General features: G+C 46.4%; 2 protein-coding genes across 51 annotated transcripts in view; both read right to left on the bottom strand.

The window, feature by feature from the left end:
• The window catches only part of CFAP53 (cilia and flagella associated protein 53), a 36,350-nt gene extending 27,709 nt beyond the window's left edge, over positions 1 to 8,641 (bottom strand). The window contains exons 1-3 of the mRNA XM_025429623.3: positions 8,420 to 8,641; positions 4,421 to 4,650; positions 3,774 to 3,947 (exon numbers count right to left, since the gene is read on the bottom strand). Of these exons, the coding sequence (XP_025285408.1) occupies positions 3,774 to 3,947; positions 4,421 to 4,650; positions 8,420 to 8,641 (626 nt within the window). The remainder of the gene's footprint in view (positions 1 to 3,773; positions 3,948 to 4,420; positions 4,651 to 8,419) is intronic.
• Positions 6,468 to 23,209, bottom strand: MBD1 (methyl-CpG binding domain protein 1). 50 transcript variants are annotated; one of them, XR_003128765.3, is made up of 18 exons: positions 23,031 to 23,183; positions 21,551 to 21,685; positions 18,798 to 18,912; positions 18,541 to 18,707; positions 18,371 to 18,453; positions 18,166 to 18,206; positions 17,641 to 17,787; positions 17,416 to 17,544; positions 17,158 to 17,232; positions 16,912 to 17,028; positions 16,762 to 16,830; positions 16,036 to 16,203; positions 15,396 to 15,695; positions 15,165 to 15,302; positions 14,677 to 14,811; positions 14,529 to 14,590; positions 11,363 to 11,657; positions 9,753 to 9,879 (listed from the first exon to the last, which is right to left on the bottom strand). XR_003128765.3 is itself a non-coding variant. In XM_025429609.3 (18 exons), the coding sequence occupies exons 2-17, from the start codon at positions 21,667 to 21,669 to the stop codon at positions 13,339 to 13,341; spliced, it is 1,905 nt and encodes a 634-aa protein (XP_025285394.1). In that variant the 5' UTR covers positions 21,670 to 21,685; positions 23,031 to 23,183; the 3' UTR covers positions 9,753 to 9,879; positions 13,307 to 13,338. The 50 variants fall into 50 exon arrangements, 49 of the variants coding, with proteins under 49 accessions (XP_025285393.1, XP_048967866.1, XP_048967868.1 ...); XM_025429609.3 differs by lacking the exon at positions 11,363 to 11,657 and adding an exon at positions 13,307 to 13,378; XM_025429611.3 differs by lacking the exon at positions 9,753 to 9,879 and adding an exon at positions 13,307 to 13,378 and having other exon boundaries at positions 11,521 to 11,650.
• Positions 23,210 to 24,250: the final 1,041 nt, after the last annotated feature.

Raw genomic sequence — 24,250 nt, 5'->3', positions numbered from 1 at the left:
AAAAAGAAAAAACTCGAAAAAATGACCTAACTTCAGTTCAAGGAACTAGAAAAAGAACAAACTATGCCTAAAGTTAGCAGAAGGAAAGAACAAAGATCAAAGCAGAAATAAATAAAATAGAGACTAGTAATATGAGAGGAAAGATCAACGAAACTAACTGGTTTTTTGAAAAAATTAACAAAATTGACAAACCTGTAGCTGGACTAAGAAAGAGGAGAGATGACTCAAATAAATAAAATCAGAAATGAAAGAGGAGACATTACAACTGATACTTCAAAACCACAAAGGATCATAAAGGGCTACTATGAACAATTATAAGCCAACAAATTAGCCTGGGAGAAATGGATAGATTCCTAGACACATATTAACCTATCAAGACTGAATTATGAAGAAATACAAAATCTGAAAAGACTAATAATGAATCAGGAGATTGAATCACTAATAAAAAAATTTCCCAATAAAGAAAATCCCAGGACTAGATGGCTTCATTGGTGAATTCTACCAAACATTTAAGGAATAATTAATACTAATCCCTCTCAAAAGCTTCCAAAAAATTGAAGATGAGAAAATACTTCCAAATGCATTTTATGAGGCCAACATTATCCTCCCACCAGAGCCAGGCAAGGACGCTATGAGAAAAGGAAATAACAGGCCAATATCCCTGATGAATATACCTGTAAAAATTCTTAACAAAATACTAGTAAACCAAATTTAACAGCATTTTAAAAGGATCATATACCATGATCAAGTGGAATTTATCCCTGGGAGGCAGAGATGGTTCAATATACACAAATCAATAAACGTGATGCACCACATTAACTAAATGAAGAATAAAATTATAGGATCATGGCAATAGATACAGAAAAAAAGAATCTCACAAAATTCAACATACTTTCATGATAAAAACTCTCAACAAACTAGGTACAGAAGGAATGTAGCTCAACACAATAAAGACACATATGCTCAAAGGTAGGAAGTTGAAGGCTCTTCCTCTGAAATCAGGAACAAGATAAGGATGCCCATTCTTGTCACTTTTATTCAACATAGTACTGGAGGTCTCAGCTAGAGCAATTAAGCAAGAAAAAGAGATAGAAAGCAGCCAAAATGGAAAAGAAGTAAAACTATCTGCACATGACATGATCTTGTATATAGAAAACCCTAAAAACTCCACCAAAAAAACTGTTAGAACTAATCAATAAGTTCAGTAAAATTGCAGGATATGAAAGCAACATATAGAAATCAGTTGCATTTCTATACACTAAAAATGAACTATCTGAAAGAGAAATTAAGATAGCAACCCCATTTGTAAAAAGCATTAGGAACAATGAAATATTTAGGAAAAAATTTAACCAAGGAGGTTAAAGATTAATACACTGAAAACTACAGGACACTGATGAATGAAACTGAAGACAGAATCAATAAATGGAAAGATAGCATTTGTCTTTGGATTGAAAGAATCAATATTGTTAAAATGTCCATACCACGCAGTGATCTACACAGTCAATGCAATCTCCACCAAAGTTCCAATGGAATTTTTCACAGAAATAGAAAAAAAAAATCCTAAAACTCAGATGGAACCACAAAAGAGCCAAAGCAATCTTGATTAAAAAAAACAACAAAGTGGGCAGCCAGGGTGGCTCAGCGGTTTAGCAGCGCCTTCAGCCCAGGACGTGATCCTGGAGACCCGGGATCAAGACCCACGTCAGGCTCCCTGCATGGAGCCTGCTTCTCCCTTTGCCTGTGCCTCTGCCTCTCTCTCTCTCTCTCTCTCTCTCTCTGTCTGTCTGTGTGTGTGTCTCTCATGAATAAATAGATAAAATCTTAAAAACAACAACAACAACAACAACAAAGCGTGAAGCATCACACACTTGATTTCAAACTACATTACAAAGTTAATTAAAACAGTATAGTACTGGCATAAAAATAGATACATAGATCAAAGAAACAGAATAGAGGGCCCAGAAATAAATTCATACTTATGTAATCAACTAATCTTTTACAGTAAGGCAAAGAACACGAAGTGAAGAAAAATAGTCTCTTCAATAAGTAATCTTGGGAAAACATAATCCCCATGAAAAAAAATGAAATTGGACTATTATATATACTATTCATAAAAGCTAATTCAAAATGGATTAAAGACTTAAACATAAAACCAGAAAATATAAAACACATAAGCAAAAACAGGTAAAAATCTCTGACATTGGTTTTGACATGATTTTTTGGATATGATACCAAAATAAACAAGTAGGACTACATCAAACTAAAAAGTTCTGCACAGGGATCCCTGGGTGGCACAGCGGTTTAGCACCTGCCTTTGGCCCAGGGCACGATCCTGGAGACCCGTTGGGCTCCCGGTGCATGGAGCCTGCTTCTCCCTCTGCCTATGTCTCTGCCTCTCTCTCTCTCTGTGTGTGACTATCATAATAAATAAAAATTTAAAAAAAATTTAAAAAGAGATAAGTGATCCCTTGGCAGGCTTCTAAATCTTTAAAAAATAAAAATAAAAATAAAAGTTCTGCACACACACAAAAAGTTCTGCACAGTAAAGAAAACAACAAAGTGAAAAGGTAATAATGGGATATTTTCAAACTATGTATCTGTTAAGCAGTTAATACCTAAAATATTTAAGTAACTCATACAGCCCAGTTGCCCCCAAAAATCTGATTTTAAAATGAGCAAAGTACCTGAATAGACATTTTTCCAGAGAAGAGAGACAAATGGCCAACAAGTACATGAAAACATACTTGGTCACTAATCATCAGGGAAATGCAAATCAGTATCACAATGAGGTACTACCTCATACTTGCTAGGATAGCTATTATCAAAATGACAGGAGATGACAATCATTAGGAAAGATGTAGAGAAAAGGAAACCTTTGTACACTGTTCATGAGATTGTAAGTTGGTATAACTATTATGAAAAACAGTATGAAGATTCCTAAAAAAACAAAAATAGAACTACCATATGATCCTACAATCCCACTTCTGGGCATACATTCAAAGGAAATGAAATCAGTATCTCGATATCTGCAATATAATATTCATTGCAGCATTATTCAAAATAGTCAAGATACAGAAACATTCTAAACATCTAGTGATATGTGATAGGATAAAAAAAAACATGTGATATATATATGATATATATATACACAATATATGTATGTACATATGCATCTATATACACATACATGCATGTGTAAGTGAATATATACACATATGTGTGTGTGCACGTGTTGGTGTGTGAAATGGAATATTACTCGATATAAAAATGAAAGAAATCCCGCCACTTAAGACAACATGGATAAACCTGGAGGACACTATACTAAGTGGGTTAAGCCAGACAGACAAAAGACAAATACTGTATTCTCATTTAATTTAAAGAAAAAAAAGTTAAATGTGTAGAAACAGAGTAGAATGGTGGTTCCCAGGGACTGGGGATGGGAAAAATGAGATGTTGGCTAAAGGACACAAACTTTCAGTTATAAGACAAATAAGTAAGTTCTGGGAATCTAATGTACAGTATGGTGACTATAGACAATAAGACTATTACATATTTAAAATGTGCTAATACAGTAAGTCCTAAGCATTCTCACTATACTACAACAGCAAACCCTCAGTGCCTGCATTATCCAATGATGTGTATAATTACAAGACTCAGAGGCACAACTACCATGAATACCACTTTAAGGCCATACTTTTCCATAAATTAGAATTCCTAAATCATTTTTTTTTTTTGCACCAACTTCAGTTTCTGTGTTTTTCTGATATAATTACCTGAATTGCTGGTCTAGTTTTTCAGCCACAAGATCCTGTCTCTCCTTTTCTTTCTTCTCTTTCAATAATCTTGTTTTATCTCTCATTTTATCTTTTTTCTCTTCAATTGTTTCTTCTTTCAACTGCATCTCAGTAAAATACCCACTTTCTTCTGATGCTAAAAGTTCACGTAGCCTGAAAGAATTACAAAAAAATTAAAACTGTCATGCCACCTAGACCATTTTTCTAATTGGTTTTTATTTATTTGATTACCAAAGCACATGCTTAATCATAAATTTTGTAAGGAAAATCTCATTGCAGTCTTCTATAAAACAAGACTAGTCCTCATTTAAAGCAATAGAGAATGACATGTGCCATATTTTATTTGATCTTGTACAAATTAGATCTATAACATACATCTTCAACAAAAGAACACAAACAAATTTTCATTAAAGTAACAGTACTAAATACATTCTTTTGCTTCCTATCAAATGTGGGTTATCACAAGTGAAAATCCAACAAGCAGTAGCTATTAATTTGGTAAAGCTATGAATATCTCAGCCATGATCTATAAAATTACTATAAAAATTCACTTGATTTTTGGTCAATCTCCCATTTGGGTTTTGGGAATGTTTTATAGTCCAAAGCACTAGGTTTGTGAATCTTACTTATTTCGTCTTTCTTCAGTGTTGATAATAAAACCTTGCATGGCATCCTTGATTCTTGCTTTCACAAGACTGTCCACAAACTTGCGATCATTGTGCTGGTCCCAGTCAACTTTCAAGCGATCTCGCTCCTTTGACTTAATGGAAGCCAAAATAGCATGATGTTTCTGATGGCTGTGTTGGATTCTTCCCAGATGTTGCTCAGCCCCTTGAACTTTGGGAGGCTTGGCTCTCTGAAAACAAATACTTATCACTTAAAATTGATCCAAAATCGATAGCATACTTTCAATTAATCATTACCTCCACCAACACTAAATCAAATTGGATGTATGAAAGTAATACATTCTGCTACAACTGCAAAGAGCTTAAGTGACTAAGGTTTAACATGTTTGAGTCTTTGAGCCTATACATAAGATGTCATCAAATCAATCTCAAATATTTCTTAAGTGCCATTTGAATAAAAGTTCACGGAGTTATAAAGTTAAAATTTTGAACAGGGCTCTAGATTATCTAGACAAACTCAAACATGAAGTGATTTGTCCAAGGTGCTTCAAATAGGGTGAACCTGGATAGAGCAAGAATTAGAGGTCTTCTAATTCCTGACCTTCATCTCGCCCCCCCCCCCCCCCACTATCCCACATTGTTTCTCAGGGATAGACAACATAGCGTCAAAATACTTTTCAACTAGAGGAGGCTACTATCTCTAACTATGTAGGATATATATCACAACTCATATAATGAGTTGTGACAATAAAAAGACCTTCTACTAAGAAGGAAGGGAGGGAGGGAAGGGGAAAAAAGGAAAAGGAAAATGGGGGAAAAACTGATAGTAAAGCTTTCTTATTTCTCTTGTGCTCAGTTTAATGCAAGAATAGTGCTCCTGACATTTTGGGGTAACTTGAATTTCTACATTTCTCTTTACACAAAATTCCACTAAAAAGTTGGAAACACACTATTTTAAATACATATTGATACATTTCATAAAGTCATGTAGACAATCTCTTTCTCATTTCTGTATTCCTAGCATTGAGCATAATGCCTCACCACTGTTGCTTCTCAATGTAAAGAATAGGAGAAAAGATGGGAGGGAGGGAGGAAAGGAGGAAACATTTTGGGGCAGGCTTGATGCAATTTCTGCTCCTCCTGGCGCCATCATGAAATCCAATGTCTTGAGCTTTGTATTTTCAGCCAGTTTTATCAAGTCAACCTCAGGTGAATAGTGAGACTCCAGGATGCTGAATTGCAAGTAACAAAATTCTTAACTCATATGGCAGAAAGTCAATAGTCACAGAACACTACTGTCAGGATTACCAAAATACTAGTGTTAAAGTCTTGGTAAAGGAGTCTTCTGGGAAAAGAAAACAAACATTTGCAGATAACTTGATGAAAAGATTCAGGGTTCAAGGTACACACATACAGGTACCTAGATTTAGTTGAACAAAATAACACATGGCTGAGCTGGGTTGGAGAGAGATGATGTCGGGGATTATATTATGGTTGGGAGTTGATCCATTATCAGAATTATTTAGAGCCTAGAGCCACTCAATTAACAAACTATTCTTCTCTAATAGGTATGGCATTTTATGAATGCAGATTCAGTAATAATAAAGTAGAAAAAGGTCACAACTACACCTTGTTCAGGATTCAGGCTTCCAGTAGACATATGGGCTGAGAACCAAGCACCAAGGTCATCAAGAATCAATTGTATTGAGCTGTCAGAGCAGAAACCTGGTTCTGAGGTACATTTTGACTGAAAAGATGAATGAATGGAGGTGAAGGATGGTGAGAAACCCTGAGCAGTAGTCAGGGATCAGGAAGCCCTTCAAGGCTTGGGGTATCCTGTATAGGACTCTGTGGTCAGGAAGGGCCCAGTGTCTGGAGGAGTAAGATAGGATCTAGAGTTCCCTAACAACAAGGTGATACCAATCCATGCATAGATAGTCTTAGCATTACTCAAAATCCACAGCTTAACAGAAATAAAATGTAAAACAGATCTATAGTTTAACATTTTCTAGTAGCTGCATTTTAGAAAGCAAAAAGAAACAGGAAGTTAATTTTAATAATATATTTTATTTAACCAATATATTCAAAATATTGTCATTTCAACATGTGACTCTAGGCACATTTCAAGTGCTCAAAAGCCATGTATGGCTAGTGGCTACCATATTGGACACTGCAACTCTAAACCATGCTAAAGGCAGGAGAACATAGAATTTAATCATTACCTTGTGTTTACAAGGTCACTGAAGGCTCTGTCACTGTAACATGTTAAATTACAGTTTCTAAAGAGAGTTTATAGTTTATCTTAAAGAACAATGTTTTACAGTCTAGGTTTGATTCTGGCCTCTATCCATTACATCTGTGTGATTTTGAACAGGGTACTTGATCTCTTTGAATCTGTTTTCTCACCTGTCAAAATGAGTAAAATAAATGTGCTCCTAAAAAACTATTTTGAGAATTAAATAATTGGGTCCCTAAGCAGCACTCACCACATAACTGCTTCTTTACTTCTCTGTTACTTCAGACATTACATCATTTATTGCTTTCTCCCATAGGAATTGTTCAGCATCAAGTCTCATCTCTGGTGGCTTTAATTCTTTCCCCACCACAACCCTGCAATCACTAACATCCATGCTTCTTACCACACTCTGACATCAGAGATGCGCAACCCTGACTTTTCCCTTTTCCTCTTTATTCTTCTGTAAGCTCAAAGTATTCAATTAGCCTGCTTCTCTCTCTGGCTTGGTGGTAATTTTTCCCCCTGTTCCTTACTGGTTCCCAAAATGAGTAATGGCACTCGAACAATAAATAGCCCAGCCCCTGGATTCTGTGTTGGGATACAGAACCCAAAGTAGATCAGTTTCTGTCCCTTAGGAAATCTATCTATAATTACCACCTTGAACCCTACAGTCTGCAGAAGCCTCCAATAATCTACTCGTTTCCAGAACCAGAACCTACAGTCCTTGGACCCAGAGAAGAGGGAGCAGGTCTCTAAGTAGACTGAGAATTGCTATTTGCACTGTGGTACGTAATAAAACTGGATCCTTCATTATTCCTAGTATTTCTTCCACAAAGTACCATCACAGACAGTATAGCACATTATTATCTACCACGTTAGCCTTTAATGTTTTTACGCATGAACAAACTGTTTCTGCGATAAGATAATAAGAACAGTAAGGCAGGGATCAGACTTTTAATGAAAAATAAACTTCCCAGGGTCAGTGTATTTACCCCTGTATCTCCCACAGTGCTGAGGACACAGCAGGGGCTCAAGCAATACCTCTATAATTGCCTCGTTACACGTGAAGATTTTCTAGCCTGTAGAAACTAGTTTGCAGGAGCAAAGGAATCTAGGTGCATAGGCCAAGTGTCTGGGGTTCTGAGCAAGACCCATCAGATTGTGAAGCACAAAGCATTCTCCTGGCCTCCTACCACCCACCCCAGCATTAGAGGTAACCAGTTGTCCTCTTGCAGGCCTGCAGGGATACCTCTGTTACAGCTGAGTTGGCACAGGAAGGACACTACAACTGCTCACAACCCCTCACAGTCCAATTCCCCTTCCTCCTATGATTTCCCTGGGAATGCAGGACCAGCGCAAGATCATACAGCTGAATCACCACCAGCCCAGACCTGATTTCCTGCGCCACCCCAGCCAAGCGCCCTTTCTGTGACAGCCACACCACATCACAAGGGGAGAGACCTCCTTCGGGTATCTTGGAGACTGAAAAGTCTCAGTATCCCAAGTGGTGATTCTACAAATGCAGCATCTAAATATAACTGATGCAAGGTGGGGGTGGGAGAGTAGAGGTTAGGGGGTTGAGGAACAAAGTACAGGAGCCAGATGAGTGGTCTTAGCTTTCCCTTTCAAAATTAAACCCCGGGCATCAGGCACCCGCTCCCCTAGAGAGCGCCCCGCGCTGGGGCCAGTTTGGGCTGGGCTGGGCCTGGAGTGCAGGGAGAGGCAGAAAGCGGTAGGGTCCCGCACACACAGCCCGCGCTTACCACGATCACCACTTTGGGAGTGGGGCCCTTAACCTCCCGCTGTACGATGCCAAATCGCTGGCTGTACATTTTGAGTCCCTCGGGATGGGGGCGGCGTCCGCCAGTTTCCCAACCGTGGAGACCTGCGGGGGCCAGCTTCCGCAATGCAGACGTCTGGTTGCCATGGTGCACCCTGCAGGGTGAGGGGCAGGTGGGAGGGGCCGAAGTCGGTCCCGTCACCATGGTGACCACAGACGCTGGTGCTCGTAACTTCCTCCCAGAGCGGAGGAGCTGAGTCTGCGCGGTCCTCACCCCGCCCTTGGCCAGGCCTCCGGCGACCTTGCTCCCTTCCTCTAGAGTTCATCAGAATAGCAGAAATAAGCCTCCTTAACCCGAAGTGAAGGCGAAGATCTAATTACATTCCAACTGACTGCTATTATATCCTGAAATCGGCCTAAAAGTATGAGAAAAGTTAGTGGATCTTCTGCGGGAAGGTTACATTTTGCGGCCATTTCTAGGTGAATCTTGATGATGGTAATAATCATCACAGGACAAACCACCTTATACTTGTGTTCTTTACAGTAACTTGCAAGGTATTTCCACACATAAAACCTTTGGACCTCACAAATATCTTAGAGGGTTGGTTGATGCAGCAGGCATTATTATCCTCATTTTCCAGCTAAAACAAGGCCTGGAGAGCCTGTCTTATCAGCCCACCCAAATCAGTAATGATAAATCTATTACAAATAAAATCTTCCTACTGCATTGGGCAGAAACCAGAGCTGACTCCAGATACCCTAGAATGGGGGACAAGTCAGATGGGCTAAGAGGGCAATGACATGACCTGGCTGGGCAAAATAAAGATCAAGAGTCTGAGTTACCGTTCACAGTAAACCAGGGTCAGGACACGGATGAGAAGCGCAGGTAATGAGGCCCTGAGAATCCGTATCCGAGGAAAGGACCAGGCAACACAGCTCAGGGAACCTAGAAGGGGCCCTTGGCACAGGTGGAGTCCACAGCGGTACTTTCTGGTCAAGACCAAGACCAAGGTCAAGACCAAGACCAGTAACTAAAAACCAATAAAGAATGACGCTTTGGTACTCTCCTTCTAAAGTGGGGGCGAGCACACACTAGCGCATAGAAAAAATTCGGAACCTAGTCAGTCACTGACATCTAACAATAACCGAAGTACATCTACTGTGTATACCGTCGCAGGGCCGTAATTTACTGTAAATTAGCATTCCTCAATCATTTGTAATCCACCCACTTCGGATTTTGTATGCGGTACGCTTCTACATTTGGATTCCGTTTCCTGAATTGCTGGTTCAGCTTTTCAGCCACAAAATAATGTCTCTTTTTTCTTTTTAATAATCTCTTTTAATAATTCTCATTTTGTCTTTTTTTTCTCCTATAATGCTTCTTCTTTCAATTGCAGTTCGGTAAAATACTCATTTTCATTTACTGCTAAGAGTTTACGTAGCCTGAAACAAACAAAAAAGAAAGAAATTAGAGGTCGTCTTGGTTCCCTGGACAGAGTCCTGAGGGTCAGTTCCTTGATCTTCGAGTCCCACGGGGCGACTGGCCCACCAGGTGGTCTGGGTGGAACTACCCCTCACACCACACCCTTGGGAAGGAAGGGAGACAATGCAAAGGCCCTCGGTCAGGCGCGGGGTATGGGAAAAGCAGCAGAGATACAGAAAAGCCCGTCGGGCACCCCAGAGGTCGTACAGCCCGGAGGATACCGTTGAAAGGATTCCTGCAACAGGGGAAGCTGACCCTTGGCGACACTTTGCTGACTTGAACGTCCCAGCGTCGGTCCTGAGCTCGTCCTGTCGCACCCTCACCCCTGGCGCGCCCCATAATTTAACTCCGGTTCGGTTTTGCCTGTTTTACCTCTACGTGGAGAAGAGTCGGCTTTCCTCCCAGCCCCGCCAAAGATTGGTGTCTCGGTCGGGTGGAGGCCACGCCCCGGGGCCGCCCTGGCCAGGGTTGAGGGGCTGCGCGACTCCCGAGCCGGGGTGGGATGACGGTGGCCCCGGCGCCCCCTGGCGGGCCTACTCGGAGGGTGGAGGGGCGGAGCCGGGACCAAGGGCCAGCACCGTGAACCTCCGCCCTCAGCCAAGCCCCAAGGCCTAGACCAGGGATTGGCCCAAAGTCCTTGGACAGAACCTGACCTTGACTGGCCACCCACCATCCCGCTTTCTCAGCGTCAACATGGTTACCACCATCAAGACACTCCCCCCAAAAACACTAAATATATGAAACAGTAAACGGGACAGTAAAAATTATTTTAAAATAATTTTAAAATAGAACAGCTCAGAGATAGAAACTATTTATATTATTTCCAATTCCTATTGTGCCCCAACAAGGTTCACGCAAGGGCTGTCCTCCAACAGTTTCCTGAATTCTATAGTTTCACCATTAAATTCCATGATAAAGTTGGATATCCATTCACCACTTGTAATACATACTGATGTATTTAATAAAATTGCATGGACTATTCTTTTTCATTCCTGTATCCCAGTATCAAGTACAGTGCCTACCATAGGCCAGGTTCTCAATACTTGAATGAATGACACAAAAATAGCCGAGACCAGCCAGTTTTTTCTGGGTGGGCTTGACAGTATCTCTGTACTTGCTGGGGTCACCATGAAATCCATGGTCTTCAGCTTTGCATTTTCAGCAACGTAGCTTTATCAAGTTATCCTCAGGTGAGCAGTGAGACCCTTGGGAGCTGATTCATGGCAGGGTGGCTTTGTAATGTGTCACCTTGACTAGGCTACATTTCCCAGAACTCCCTTCCCAGTATGCTTCCGGTTAGGATGGGCCACAAGAGACATTTTGCATGGTAATTGGAGGACAGAAGTGAAGCAGCAGCATACTGTTTTTACACTCGGAAGGTTGGTGCAGGCGCACCAGGCACTGTTGCAGTTCACACATGTTGTCACTTATCTGCTGGCTCACCTCGTTGGGTGTGGGCAGCAGTGAGGCCTGCAGCCAGGCCTGCAGCTGCTCCACTTTCCCTGGGATCTTCCTCCAGCTTCTCTAATTCCTGGACCAGATGAGTATTTAACTCTGTGATGAAGGGCACCAGCTTCTTCTGCAGGACACCCACATCATCGAAGTTGGAGGTGGTGAGACACTGACATGGGTTCTAGGCCATCCTCGCTGGTTCCAGCTCGTTCTCGTGCACGCCAAAGTGTCCTCCGTCTCCCACACTTTATATCCATCTTCCCTTCCTGATTGCCTGCCCTGCAGACTTCAAGCTCCAGCATTAGATGCAAAGACAACAGCCTTACAGAGACTGTTTAATCAGCTCCCACTACTGCATAAGCTCAAATCCCTGTAATTCCCTTAAAATATACATATATATACATATACATATATACATATATATATAATCTTTATATCAGTGGTGCTGTTTTTCCCGATTGTACTGTGATACACACTGTAACCAGGCTCTTAGAGGAGTCTGAATGCCAATCAAATAAATTTCATTTAGGACATCATAGAATACTAGTGTTGGATGGCTGGGTTCTGAGGAGAGCAAAAACAATGATCAGAAAATTACCCAGTCTCGACTCTGGCTCAAAAACGTAAGACAAAGGAAGGGGCAGAAGAGGGTAGCAAAAAGGGTTAACGGTGAGGAAATGTCTAGTCTACATCTGAATTCTCTAAAGCTACAAGGCTGGGACTAGAGTAGGGCAGGGGAGATACAAAGGCTACAAAATCTAAGCAGCATGCACTCAGTCATAGTCCTGTAAAGCTGACTATATAATGAACCCCAGGTCTAGACTTTTTGGCACTTTATAAAGAACTGGGAAGTGAGGCAGGGCTGAGTCAAGATGCCCTTATGCAGGACTCCTAGTAGAAGAGGGACTGAGGGCAGAAACCAAATGCAAAAGTCATCAAGGGGTAGGGAAGGCAAGTTGTCAGCAAAGATGAGCCAGGCTGGCAGCTTTACTTCCGAAGACTGCTTTGGCTGAGAATGAGGGCAACAAGCAAAATGGACAGTGAACCCTGGGGAAGGACATCCTTTAGTGTTTTGAGAACTCTTATGCAACATCCAAGGCCTCACAAGAACCCACCAGTCTCTTGAATGCATGGGTGCTGTGACAAAGTGACCCCAACCACACAGCCTTGGCATACCCTAAAACCATGCTAAAGGCAGCAATGTAAGAGATTTGTTCTGTTTAGTGACCCACCTTGCATTCAAGGTCACTGGAAACTTCTGTGACTATAATATTACACATTATCGTATTTGGATTACAGCTTAGTTTGGTGGCTTAAAGAACAAAGTTGTAAAACTTGGGTTTTATTGTCTAGGCTTACTGATACTAGCTGTCTGACACTGGATAAATTATTTAATTTCTTTGAGTGTTTTCCCATATGCAAAAATGGGCAAAAATCATGGTCTTACTAAAAGGATTTGAGTTTTAAATAAATTAGATCAGTAGAAGGAACTAACCAAATAGCAGTTCCTTTCGATTTATTCACATTACATTTTCCAGTGCTGTCTCTCTGAGGAAATGGAAATGTTCAAAAACACTGCCAGGTCTCATTCAGAAGCCACTGAAAAATTATTTACGAAGGTGGCTTGTACAGGCTCTTTTCTGGTGACTTTTACATCCCCTCTTCACTCCACAGATCCCCCACCTGTAATATCCACACTTATCACAGTCAAGCTCCTGGGATTTGCACCAGTTGGAGCAGATGCAACAACTTTCTATTCTTTCTCTTCCTTTCCTGCTTACTTTCCTCTATTAGCTCGTAGTACTGAATAGGCCAGCTTCTCTGGTTTGGTGTAGGTTTTTCAAGTTCCTATTGAATCCTACATAAGACCCCTTGGTCTACGGTCCAGCCTGAGTAGATCAGTGTTCTCTCATAAAGCCAGTCTATAAATATCACCTTGAATCCTAAAGTCTGCAGAAGCCTCCAGTCTACTGCTTTCTAGCTCCAGGTTTTTTAAGGTCCTTGGACCTAGAGAAGAGGGAGCAGGTCCATATGTTGAATGAAGTTTGCTCTTTGCAAAATGGAGCATCACAAAACCATTTCCTTAGTATTCTGTGCCCACCACTGATTTCCCCATAATTATCCTTCATCTATCTTCTCGCTTCCAAAATATTACACTATAAACAACCTAAGACATCGTTATCTTCTCCATTAACGTGTAACAATTTCACACATAGGGAAATTATTTCCTTAGATAATAAGCTCCCTGAAAGCAGGGATCCATGTCTCCTGAAGGGTCACTGTATTCACCACTGTATCTCTCACACTGCAGTGTACCTAGCAGGTACTCCATTAATACCTCTGGTATTGCCCAAGGCAGATGGAGTTTCTGGCCTGCATGACTAGTTTGTGGGAACAAAGGAATCCAAGTGCCTAGGCCAACAGCTTATGTTGCCTGTGTCTCAGCCTATGTGCACAGCCTGTGATCAATCTGCAAGAAGTAGCATTCCCCTGTCCTCCTCCCACCAGCCCTGCCCTTAGGGGCAGCTATCCTTCATCCTATTGCCAGGTCTGCAGCGACAGTTCTATGCAGCACCTAAAACTGTTAATAACCTCAGTAGGCTCAGGAAAGGCTCACAAAACATAGCCCAATCCTGTCCACAAAGGCTGTTCTAGAAGGTGGAGGACTAGCCTGAGATTTCACAGTTGCATGTGGACCCAGATCAGAGGCAGCCACAGGACCCAGATCTACTGCCTATCCACCACTGTCCAGCCCATCTGTCATCTCTTGGAGACTCCAGAGACCTTCAAGACCCCAAATGATGATTTTCTGAATAAAAATTTACATATTAAAACTGACCCCTTCTGGATTTTCTTAGGAAGCTGTGGACCAGGCTTTTATCTCTTTCTTTCAAATCTCATCGCAGGGCATCAAGTCCTCACCCTCCACTGACCCCTGTTCCCCTGCCACCCCCACCCCTACCTCCCCACATACCCAAGGAAAGCCCTGACATGAACCTCAGGAAAAATCTCTAGGGTTCTGCACACAACCCCTCACTGCTCATGATCATCACAGTGATATGAGCATCACACCAAATTACTGATTCTACTTTTAAAACTCAGGGCCCATGTGTGACCAGCACCAACCACATACCACCCCTCATTGTGCGGGGCACACCTTGGCAACCAGACTGCTGTGTCCCGGAGGCGGGTTCCACCCAGGCTGAAAATCTCCGTGATCTGGGAAAGAATTAACATCATGGGTCATCATGGCCAATGAGGCTAAAGCAGGGTCAGGGCAGGGTGAAGTGTCCCCCAGCACTGACCACGGGTGTGCCAGCTCCTCCTGCCTCCTCCTCTGGGGCCGAGTCGGAGGCGGAATCATCCTTGTTCTCTTCCTCCTTGTCCTCCTCAGGGTCCAGTGGCTCTTGCTTCACAGGTGGCAGGCCTGGGTCTACTGCCTGGGGGAGGTGGGAAACAGGCAGGAATCAGAAGGGCAGGGTGGGCCTAAGGAAAGAGTCTCTCATCAGCCAACCTGTCAGTGTACTGACAAATCCCACTCTGTCACACTTCAGACCAGAAAATCCATCTCTCAGCCTATAAACCTTTCCCATTCCTCAGAGAATTCCATTTTTCTGTTAGCTGGACAGCAAAGCAGGCAAAGTTAGTTGCCTGGGGAGGGTGGGACATCTGTCAGACAGGTGGGGTAATTTTATGGTGAGGCTGCAATCAGCACATCTACTGCTCTGCTCCAAGAACCAGCATCACGGCTCACCATCACTCGGCTCACAGACCACCCATCACTGACCCCCACCTTGCTGGGGCAGCCAGACAGCAATACAGGAGAAGTCAGGATGGCTGTGCCCGGTGTCCAGTCTTCCTGGGCATCCGCCTTCTCTTGCTTCACCTGGGGTAAGGCCACAACCCAACTCAGGCCAGGGCACTGGGCCTCCTGTGTGAAGGAGGATTGCAGCAGACTTGGTCCCAGCTTTCTGGCACAAGGCTGGGTAGGGCTGGGAAGGGCAGGATAAGATGAGACCCTCACCTGCAACAGGGCTTCTGTGGAAGTTGCAGCAGGGCCAGGCACCTGCACAGGACTGCCTGCACCTTCCCGTAAGAACACAAGGTCGGTGCCAGGTGGGGGGAGCACAAAGCCACTGTCCGTTTCCTGTTTCACTGGAGTCTGGGCACAGCCTGATAGGGCTGTGGGTGTAGTCAAGGAGGTCTTCAGTATCTGGCCCAGACGAGGCCGTCGAGTAGAACCAGGTCTCTTTCGACGAGAGTAAGATGGTGGTGGCCCTGCCCCATCCTCAGATCCTGCCCAGACGCTAGGCAGCAGCCGCTTCTGAAGAAAGACAGGATGTTATGGCCACCTGGTGCGATGACCAACTATACCACCCTGTCCTGACAAATGTGCCTGCAGGTGCTCATTAGTGCTGGCACAGAATCTGCTTACCCATGAGGCCCTCATCATCGAGCCTGCTGGTCTCCTGTTAGCAATGCCACTGACACCCAGATCCTTCATTTGCCAATCTTTGGCTGAACCTATTGCCCCGCCTACTCCTCTGAAGACACAGAACCCAACTGGACTGCCCCACTCAGCTGCTGGACCTACCCACCACTCCCAGGCACTGGAGGCCCTGGATCAACTTGGCCCACCCACCAACCTATCCTGCCCCACCCACCATGGCAAACTGTAGGCATTGGCGCCAACGACACTTCTGGCGCTTCTGGTTGTTGCCCCCAAATTTGGGCTTGTCACAGCAGAAGTCGCAGTGACCACAGTCCATCCGGCGTAGGCAGGCGGCACAGGCCCCACACTTGCGGTTCTGCCGGCGGTTCGTGTAAGGCTGCTGGGGGACAGGCAAAAGGAGGGTGCTATTACTGACAGTGCTGTTCCTGTTGCTCCTTCACTAGCCCCATCGGAGGAAACAGGCTGTGCGTTGGTCTTAGTCACACCTCAGCATCTGTGAGTCCAACACCAGGCACTATCACTATACTGGATAGTGCCCAGTACTGTCAGGATGGTGGCTGCTCCAACACCGTATCTGTCACGTCATCTGCTAGACCAGTGGCTATTAAGACAATGTCTCTGACCCCCATTTCCAGCAGAATTTTGCTGACCCTCTGTAGCTGCTTCCATTGTGCCTGCTGTACTTGCTCAGCCTATGTGAAATCCATTCACTATGCTATCAGCCCCACCAGAGTTGATTTATCTGACCACTAAGTACTGTTGCTGCACCTGTCGATCCCATGTTAGTCCCTCCCCCACTGTCTGCTCACCCCATACTAGTACCCGTTACTGTGCCTTGCTGTTCCCCTATTAGGCCCATTGCAGCAGCTGCTTCTTTGGGCTTAACCAAGTGCCCTGGGAGAGTCTAGGCTTGTCCAGGTAGGGTGGGGCCACTCACTAGCTCGTCCTCGTCTACACAGTAATAGATGAACTCGGCAGGTGGCGAGGGGGCCAGGGCTCTGGGGTGCTGCAGAGGCAAATGGGGGGGTCAGGGCAAGTACTTGGTAAGGATAAGGTTGTGCCTTCCCCCTGCCCACCAGGGCCTCACCAGCTCTGGGGACTCTGGAGGCTGTGATGGGTGAACTGGAGGCAGTGGCTGGGTTCGGGAGCGCCGCCGGGCAGCCATCTTGGAGTCACAGCCTCCTCTACGGCGGCTACGTTTACCCTGGGAGAAAGTAAGAACATAGTTTAGGCTTGGTGGTATCAGCAGACACAAAACCCCACCACCACCCCTAAGAGGAGTGCAGAAAGCATGCATGGGACAGGAAGGCAGAATGTGGGGTGCAGCACTCACAGCAGGGGGAGCCACGGCTAGGGGAGGACGTCGTTGACATCGCTGATGGTGGCGACGGAGACGGTGGGCAAGGTGCTGGCAGACAGGGGCAGGTAGGTGGGGCCAGGAAAGTGAGCATGGGGTGGGGGAAAAAAGAAGACATGAGGTGGGCAAGGTTGGGAGGAAGCAGCAGCAGCAGCAGCAGCAGCAACTTTAATAGCAAAATGAGTCCTGCCTCAGCCCTGCCGTACCAGCACTGGCCCCTCCAGCCTAACTCACCCGTAAGCAGCGCCGCTGGACGCACCTCCACTGGCGCCTGAGACCAGGGCGGGGAGGGCGAAGGCAGACTCGACAATGGCCACAGTCCTCTCGTGTCTGACAGCCCCGGCACACTCCACACCCTCGGCTCTGTTGGTGGGTGGCAGAGGCATGATGTGTGGGGCCAGAGCCATGAGACCCAGGGGACAGGCTGAGCCTCGGGCTCACCCCACCTGCCCAACTCACCCTTTCCACAATCCTGAGGCACCGTCTCCGCTCACATTTGCAGAACAGCCCCGAGGCCACCTCATGGGGCAGCTGCAGAAGGCAGGTGGAGCAGGCCCCACAGTCCTCGGTTACCTGGCAGGCCGCACACTCCCCGCAGCCCACACGCTGCCAGGAATGGGGGGGGGGGGGGGGGGGGCGAGGTCACAGGCCCAGACAGAGTAGCTCTAGGTGTCCTGTCCCTTACATGTCTGTTATTAACTCCCACTGCCACATCTAGTAGTCCAACGCTTGCCTCACCACTGTATCTGGCAACTGATTAGCTGCCATCAGAGGCCAACTCCAATGTCTACCTGTGCCCTATTAACTTCATCACTGAATCTACTGACACTTCACTAACCACTACTATCTGCTGACCATAACTAGCTTCCTACAAAATGACTCTGACACCCTGAGGCCTCATAGCCATTCCTTCAGATCCTCCACAAGCCCTCGTCACATCCTGCTCCAACACACACTTGTGAAGAGGAGGCAGGTTGTGCTTACCTTAAACATCCTTTGCTCCCTATTGAAAGCAATTCTCTGCGCTGGAAAGGAAAGAAGAAAAGTAGACAAGGAGTATCAGATATCTAACTTCCCCAAGTGCTGCTGCTCTGACACCCACCATTCAACCTCCAGCCTGACCGTGGTGTCCTAGCCTGACATCAGGCCTGCTCCACTCCTGTCTCCCAGGGCCCAGGGGGCCACTCACCTCGGCAGTCCTTGCATAACGTCTTGAGCCGCTGTCTTCGGGTACCATCTCCTGAGAAGCTGATTCCACAGTTTTCACAGCACCTGGAATGGGAAACATGGGTGTGGGGCTCTAAGTGCACCCCCAAACACAATCCTCACCCTCTTGGCTCACTTTGGGCCAACACTCACCCAGGTGCAGGGAGTGAAGCTAGAGCTGTGTCAGCAACAGCCTTGGTCTCATCTCCTGGGGCCTCCTTCCTGACTTCACCCTTCTGGGGTCCAACCTGACGTTTCTGAGTCTTGGCTGGCCGTGAAGGCTTCTTCCGCTTCCTGCCAGGGACATCTAAGGACGGGGCCTGCAGATGAGACGGAAAGAAGGAAGACATCAGTGGGTGGGTGTTGGGTGCTCAGTCACCTCTATCTGGGTACCCCACATTGTGTAGTACCTTAGGGGCTGGATAGCACAGAATGCCTTGTTTGAAGTCGAAGAGGGTGAGGTCACACGCAGGGCCCAGGTATCGGGTCAGCTCAACTTTGCTTCGGATCCTGTCTCCTGTGGGGCTGGGGATGGGCCAGGATGGATTGGTACCCAGGTGGAGCCATGGCCACTCCACCCACACAACCCTCCCACTGGGCTGGTAAAAGGCCTGCAAGGCTGGCAAGGGATACAGGAGGCAGCTTGGGATTAGCCTGTAAGCCCTGACCAGGTCTTACCCCCACTACACCTGCACAGCAGAAATATAAAATGTGTATAAATAGCAGCACGTATGCAAACATAAATAAACAATGCAAACGCCAACAGATGCTTATAAAGTATGCTAATTATATTCTACACGAACAAGAGTAACTACAGATAAAAATACCAACCTGCTAAGTTATGTATAAAAGTGTTAGTGTTATAAAAGCAAAAAAGAAACCACTGTTTAAAAGTATATACACAAATAAATGAGCATGTAAATATACAAACAAATACATGCTTGAGCAACAAATGCCAACTACATAAAAACAAAGTAGGGACAACCAGTATTGAGAGAGAATACTCCACAGGTCTCTAGCATTTTTGCATATCTTGCAAGAGAAACACTAATAGTCCTTTGTTATGAACTATCTTCTCAAGGATGTTTGTACAGCAAACAGCCTTGGAAGATAAAAGATACGTTCTCCTTCCAGAGCAAAGGGAAGGCATCTTTACTATCCCAACATTCTAAAAGACTGATTTCCTTAAACTCAGGGTTCCTGTCCTACAGTCCAATGCATGGGCAGATGCTACTTAGCCCTCTTCACATCACGCTATGGGAACTGGAGTTTGGGAAACTGACACAAAAAAATGACATTCTGGGTACTGCTGTCCTGTGAGTAATAGACTATCTTTCATCTCTGACCCAAGAGTCTCATATATCCTACCAGCATCCACAAAACTGTGACATACTTGTTATCTTGCCCTAATTAGGATAAAACCTCCAATCTTTTATGGGTTTTGATGCCTGTATAAATTTTTGACAAGTTTCTTTTTTATTTTAAGATTTTATTTATTTATTCATGAGAAACACAGAGAGAGAGGCAGGGACACGGGCCGAGGGAGAAGCAGGCTCCCTGTGGGGAGGCCAATGCAGGACCTTGGGACCCCGAGATGATGCTCTGAGCCGAAGACCGATGCTCAACCATGAGCCACCCAGGCATCCCAAATTTTGACAGTTTCATACAAGTTGTGAATATGTGAATAAACACACAATTAAGTATGAACAAACAATTATATTTATGATTTTACTATATTTCTCCAGGAAAACAGCACCTCAGATACAAAAAAAGTTCAGGAAGAGTACAAAAAATTCAGTAACTGTATCATTAGCATTTCGTAAAACACTTAGATCCTTTTTTTTTTTTTTTTTTTTTAATGATAGTCACACAGAGAGAGAGAGAGAGGCAGAGACACAGGCAGAGGGAGAAGCAGGCTCCATGCACCAGGAGCCCGACGTGGGATTCGATCCCGGGTCTCCAGGATCGCGCCCTGGGCCAAAGGCAGGCACCAAACCACTGCGCCACCCAGGGATCCCAAAACACTTAGATCCTTATATATAAATCTCTTATAAATACGTATGTTCACATATTTATAGCCGATTCTCATTCATGAAATGTTTTATAAAGTCACGTTGCACACGTGAATTAGTGAATATAGAATCTTGGCTCCTAGTGAAACTACAGTTTAGATTCCTGAGAGCCTCAGGTGACATTTCTTTCAACTGATTTTCTGTCAACTGATTCTGTGTAACCTTGTCTTATGTATGGCCTTCGAATGATTTAAAGCCAGCTTTGGAGTACTGTTATATAGGTACTTTTACCAAGGTACTTGTAAAATAAGGTACAGTCTCATCAGTTATTGAAAACCTATTCTTCTATGTGACACTTTTCCCATATAACACTTATTATTTTTAAAATTCGTCTGCAAATTCTCAATCTCCAGAACCTACCTTGTAAGCCAATTTAAAGTTTTTTCACAATCTCACCTGTTGAAATGTGTGAGCCAGTCAGCACTAGCTGAGATAAATTTAACATTTTCCTAACCAGGGGTAACACAATCGTCAACGTCATTGGCCTTAAGCCTCTCACACTGTCCACTACACTGTTACTGGTCATTGCCTTATGGATCTTCAAGTTTAGCCCACCTTTTCCTTAGCTCCATTATGTATTATACAAGTTACTTTAGCACTTTCCAGAAACTGGAAATCGGACAAATTAGAAAATTTCCCTTTCTTTTTCTAGATGTACCACATCTTTGATTCATTAACATTGTAGTCACACCTAATAGTACTACAATTCACGCCTGAAATTTATTTAATGTGTACTTTCTCCTCGTAGCACATCACATTTTTCTCCTTAAAGTCCATCACAGACTTCTTGCACTAAGAACACTAGACAGCACTGCAGCACCTCAGCTGCGAATGCGTGTTTTAGGCTACTTAGATTTTTTGCTGTTCTGTGCAGGTCTGTGAAAGACTGTGAAGTACAGGAAATATGGGCTTTAAGGGCACAAATTTTAGTGAGTAGGCAAATTTGCAAACATGGAATCTACAAATAAGAATTGACTATACATGTGTAATTTTAACCCACCCACAAAATTAACCACACCTAATTTCACCCTATTTCACCCTGCCTAAGCGGGTTCAGCCCTACCTATGACCGTCCACAACCCACCCAGTACCTCTGGTAATAGGTGTCTGAGCGTCCACAGGTGGCACCTGATTTTCGAAAGACCTCACGGCGCTTCCAGCCAGGGCCCAAGGCTGGGCAATCCAGCCAGTCCTCAGCCATGGGGGCCATGGGAAGGAGCAGCGGCCTGCAACAGGGAGGGCACGGTGGAGAAAACTGAGGCTCTAGGAGAGAACATGCTGTGCTCTAGCCACACCAACAGCTGCTATTTACTAATGCCCATCCCACGCCGGGTCCCTACCACAGGCAACCCGTCAATACAGTAGAGAAAATCCCCCGTCCCACCTCATTCTTCCGTGTGCTGGGCCCAGAGGCTAGTCGTTCCTCCCCTTCCGGACCTGGCAGCCCCACTTTTAACTTAACAGGCCGTATCCTCAACCCAAAGCTCCTCATTCCTTACTCCATGTCCTGATCCCCACCTCTTCCTCATCTTCAGCCTGAGACCCCATCCCTTCTCCCCTCTGCCAACCTAGGAACCTGTCATTCGTCTCAAGAGACATGGTCTTTGACCTACTGGTGTTGACACCTCCCCTGAGGGTTCACCCTGAACCATCCATACTCCCCATTATCAGTCCGAGAGGCCCCATCCCGCTCATCCTCAGCCAAGGTCCCAGGACTGTCCCTCGGTGCCCTAACCTCGCATTCACTCCCCTGGTTGGCCCAGGAGTGCCCAACTCCTCTCAGTCCTGTAGCTCTCCCATTCCTTCCCTCCTTCCCTTTCTGATGTCCTCTTGTCATGCCACTGCCTCAGGTTCCTGTGTCCTCTGCCCGAGAGGACAGGCCCATTCCTCCTGTTCCTCAGCCTGAACGCCGCCTCCTCCTTTTGCCTGTAAGCGTCTTGAGCCACAAGTCTTCACCGACCTCCATCCCCAGACCTTATTCATCTCGTCTTCAGCAGTTTCTTCACTCCTCCCCGTCGGTGTCCCTTGCTCTCCCGTCCGCTGACACTCTCAGAGACCCTGATTCCCCCCCCCAGCCCTCTGAAGCCACCCCCCAATCCTCCCTGTTCGTGTCCCAGGATCGTGCCATCCCCACCTCGGCCTTCAGAACCCCTATTCCTTCTCCTCCTCCATCTGAGCCCCCGTCGCTCCTCTTCGGCATCCGAGTGCCCCTGTTTTTTCCCGTCACCAACCTGAGGGCCCCTCTGTCTCCCTCTCAGCGTTCTAAACCCCCACTTCTCACTCCTTAACCCCGAAGGCACCGAGATCGCCCCTCGGCGTTCGGATCCTTCTCCGCTCCTCTCCGTCCTCGTCCAGACTCCCGACACGTCCACCTACCGGCACACTGAGCCCCATTCCTCCTCGTCCTCAGCCAAAACCTCCCCGTTCCTCCCCGTCAGTATTCCCACGCCGCCATTCCTCCCACTCATCGGCCTGAGGGCCCTTCATTCCTCTCCGTCAGCGTTCGGAGCCTCAATGCTTCCCTCCCCGACGCCTGAGCGCTCTCCACTTCCACCCCCACAACTGTCTCACCAGCTTGGCACCGGGCCGGTAGCTTCCGCCGCTCTAGGTCCTTTGACCCATGCCGAGGGTCCCGCCTGTGACTCCCGCCTTGCCCTGCTCGTCTTCCTCCTCCGCAGACGCTTCCTCTGAAGCGGTAGCTGTCGCTGCCGCGGCCGTTCGTTGCTCCCGGAACCGGAAACCCGCTGCCCGCCTCTAGGGCCCCGCCCCCCAGACGACGCCTGCGCGCTAATGCCCCTCCCGCGCTTGCCCTTAGTGGGGAGGGCCCCACGCCTGCGCGCTTAGTCTCACGGCGGCGCGCGCCTCTGGCCCGGGCCCTACTGCGCCTGCGCCCTGACAGCCGGCCTCAGCTGCACCGCCCCCTCTTCTCCCCTCCCCACCCGGAGTCGTTCAGCCCCCGGCGCCTCGCTCCGCCAACCGGCACTTTCTCCCCACTCCGCCCACTTGGCTTGCGCCTGCGCTCTCCCAACCGAAGGGGGCGTGGAGGAGGAGGGGGCGCTACGCTCTTTGGCCGTCTCCACCCGGGGTAGTTGGAGGGGGGGCGCCGGAGGTCTCCTCTCATCTCTCGCCCCCATCTCGCTCCCATCTCGCTGTGCTGTGCGGGCCCCTGAAACATCTCCCCCAGGACTCGTGTGTCCCGTCCTCTCCGCCCCGCGAGCAGTTGCAGGAGCGCGCGGGGAGGAGCGCACCGCAAGCCGACCCCAGCTCCCTCCCTCCGCGAGAACGGGCGAAGGGGGCGGTGCCGCGCTGCAGGTAAACAGAAGGGCCGTGCCACCGAGAAGGGCGTGCGCGCCCTAGAGAGGCTGCGCTGTGGGCCCCGCTGGGCCCCGCGACCGGGCGGAGGGGGCTCTCGGACTTCTGTTACACACGTGCCCGGAAAGGGGTTTGTGGGGCAACGAGAGACCTTGTGGCCGTCAGCGAATACGTGTCTAATCTGGAGGATGTCGATGCTGACACGGGGGTGTCACGGGGGAAATCAGCCACATAATGAAATAGCGCCAACTGTATACCCGTTGTTTCAAGATGAAATGCTGAGGATGTACGTCATTGGGCTCTCCCTTAATAAGTCATAGTCCGCTGCCCAAGGGAGCTCCTGCAGAGCAGAGGGTGGTTGCCAACTGCATACTCGAAGCTCTATACTGCAACTCCTCCTGAATACAGGTGTGCCTCAGCCCTTTCACCCAGGGGGTTTGGGAGTGCAGATGCAGCTGGATAAAGTGGAAACCAGTAGT

The sequence above is a fragment of the Canis lupus genome, chromosome 7, assembly GCF_003254725.2.
Source record: "Canis lupus dingo isolate Sandy chromosome 7, ASM325472v2, whole genome shotgun sequence".
Lineage (NCBI taxonomy): Eukaryota > Metazoa > Chordata > Mammalia > Carnivora > Canidae > Canis > Canis lupus.
Note: the sequence above shows the minus strand (reverse complement) of the source record. Positions and strands in the feature narration are given on the sequence as shown.

Excerpts from the sequence above, each read along its gene's own strand:
- MBD1 (XM_049111927.1), bottom strand. The coding sequence starts at position 21,669 with ATGGCCCCCATGGCTGAGGACTGGCTGGATTGCCCAGCCTTGGGCCCT. Across the intron at positions 17,788-18,165 it reads GGGAGCAAAGGATGTTTAAG|CGTGTGGGCTGCGGGGAGTG; the intron begins GTAAGCACAACC and ends CATTCCTGGCAG. Across the intron at positions 15,696-16,035 it reads AATGCCTACAGTTTGCCATG|AAGCGGCTGCTGCCTAGCGT; the intron begins GTGGGTGGGGCA and ends GTCTTTCTTCAG.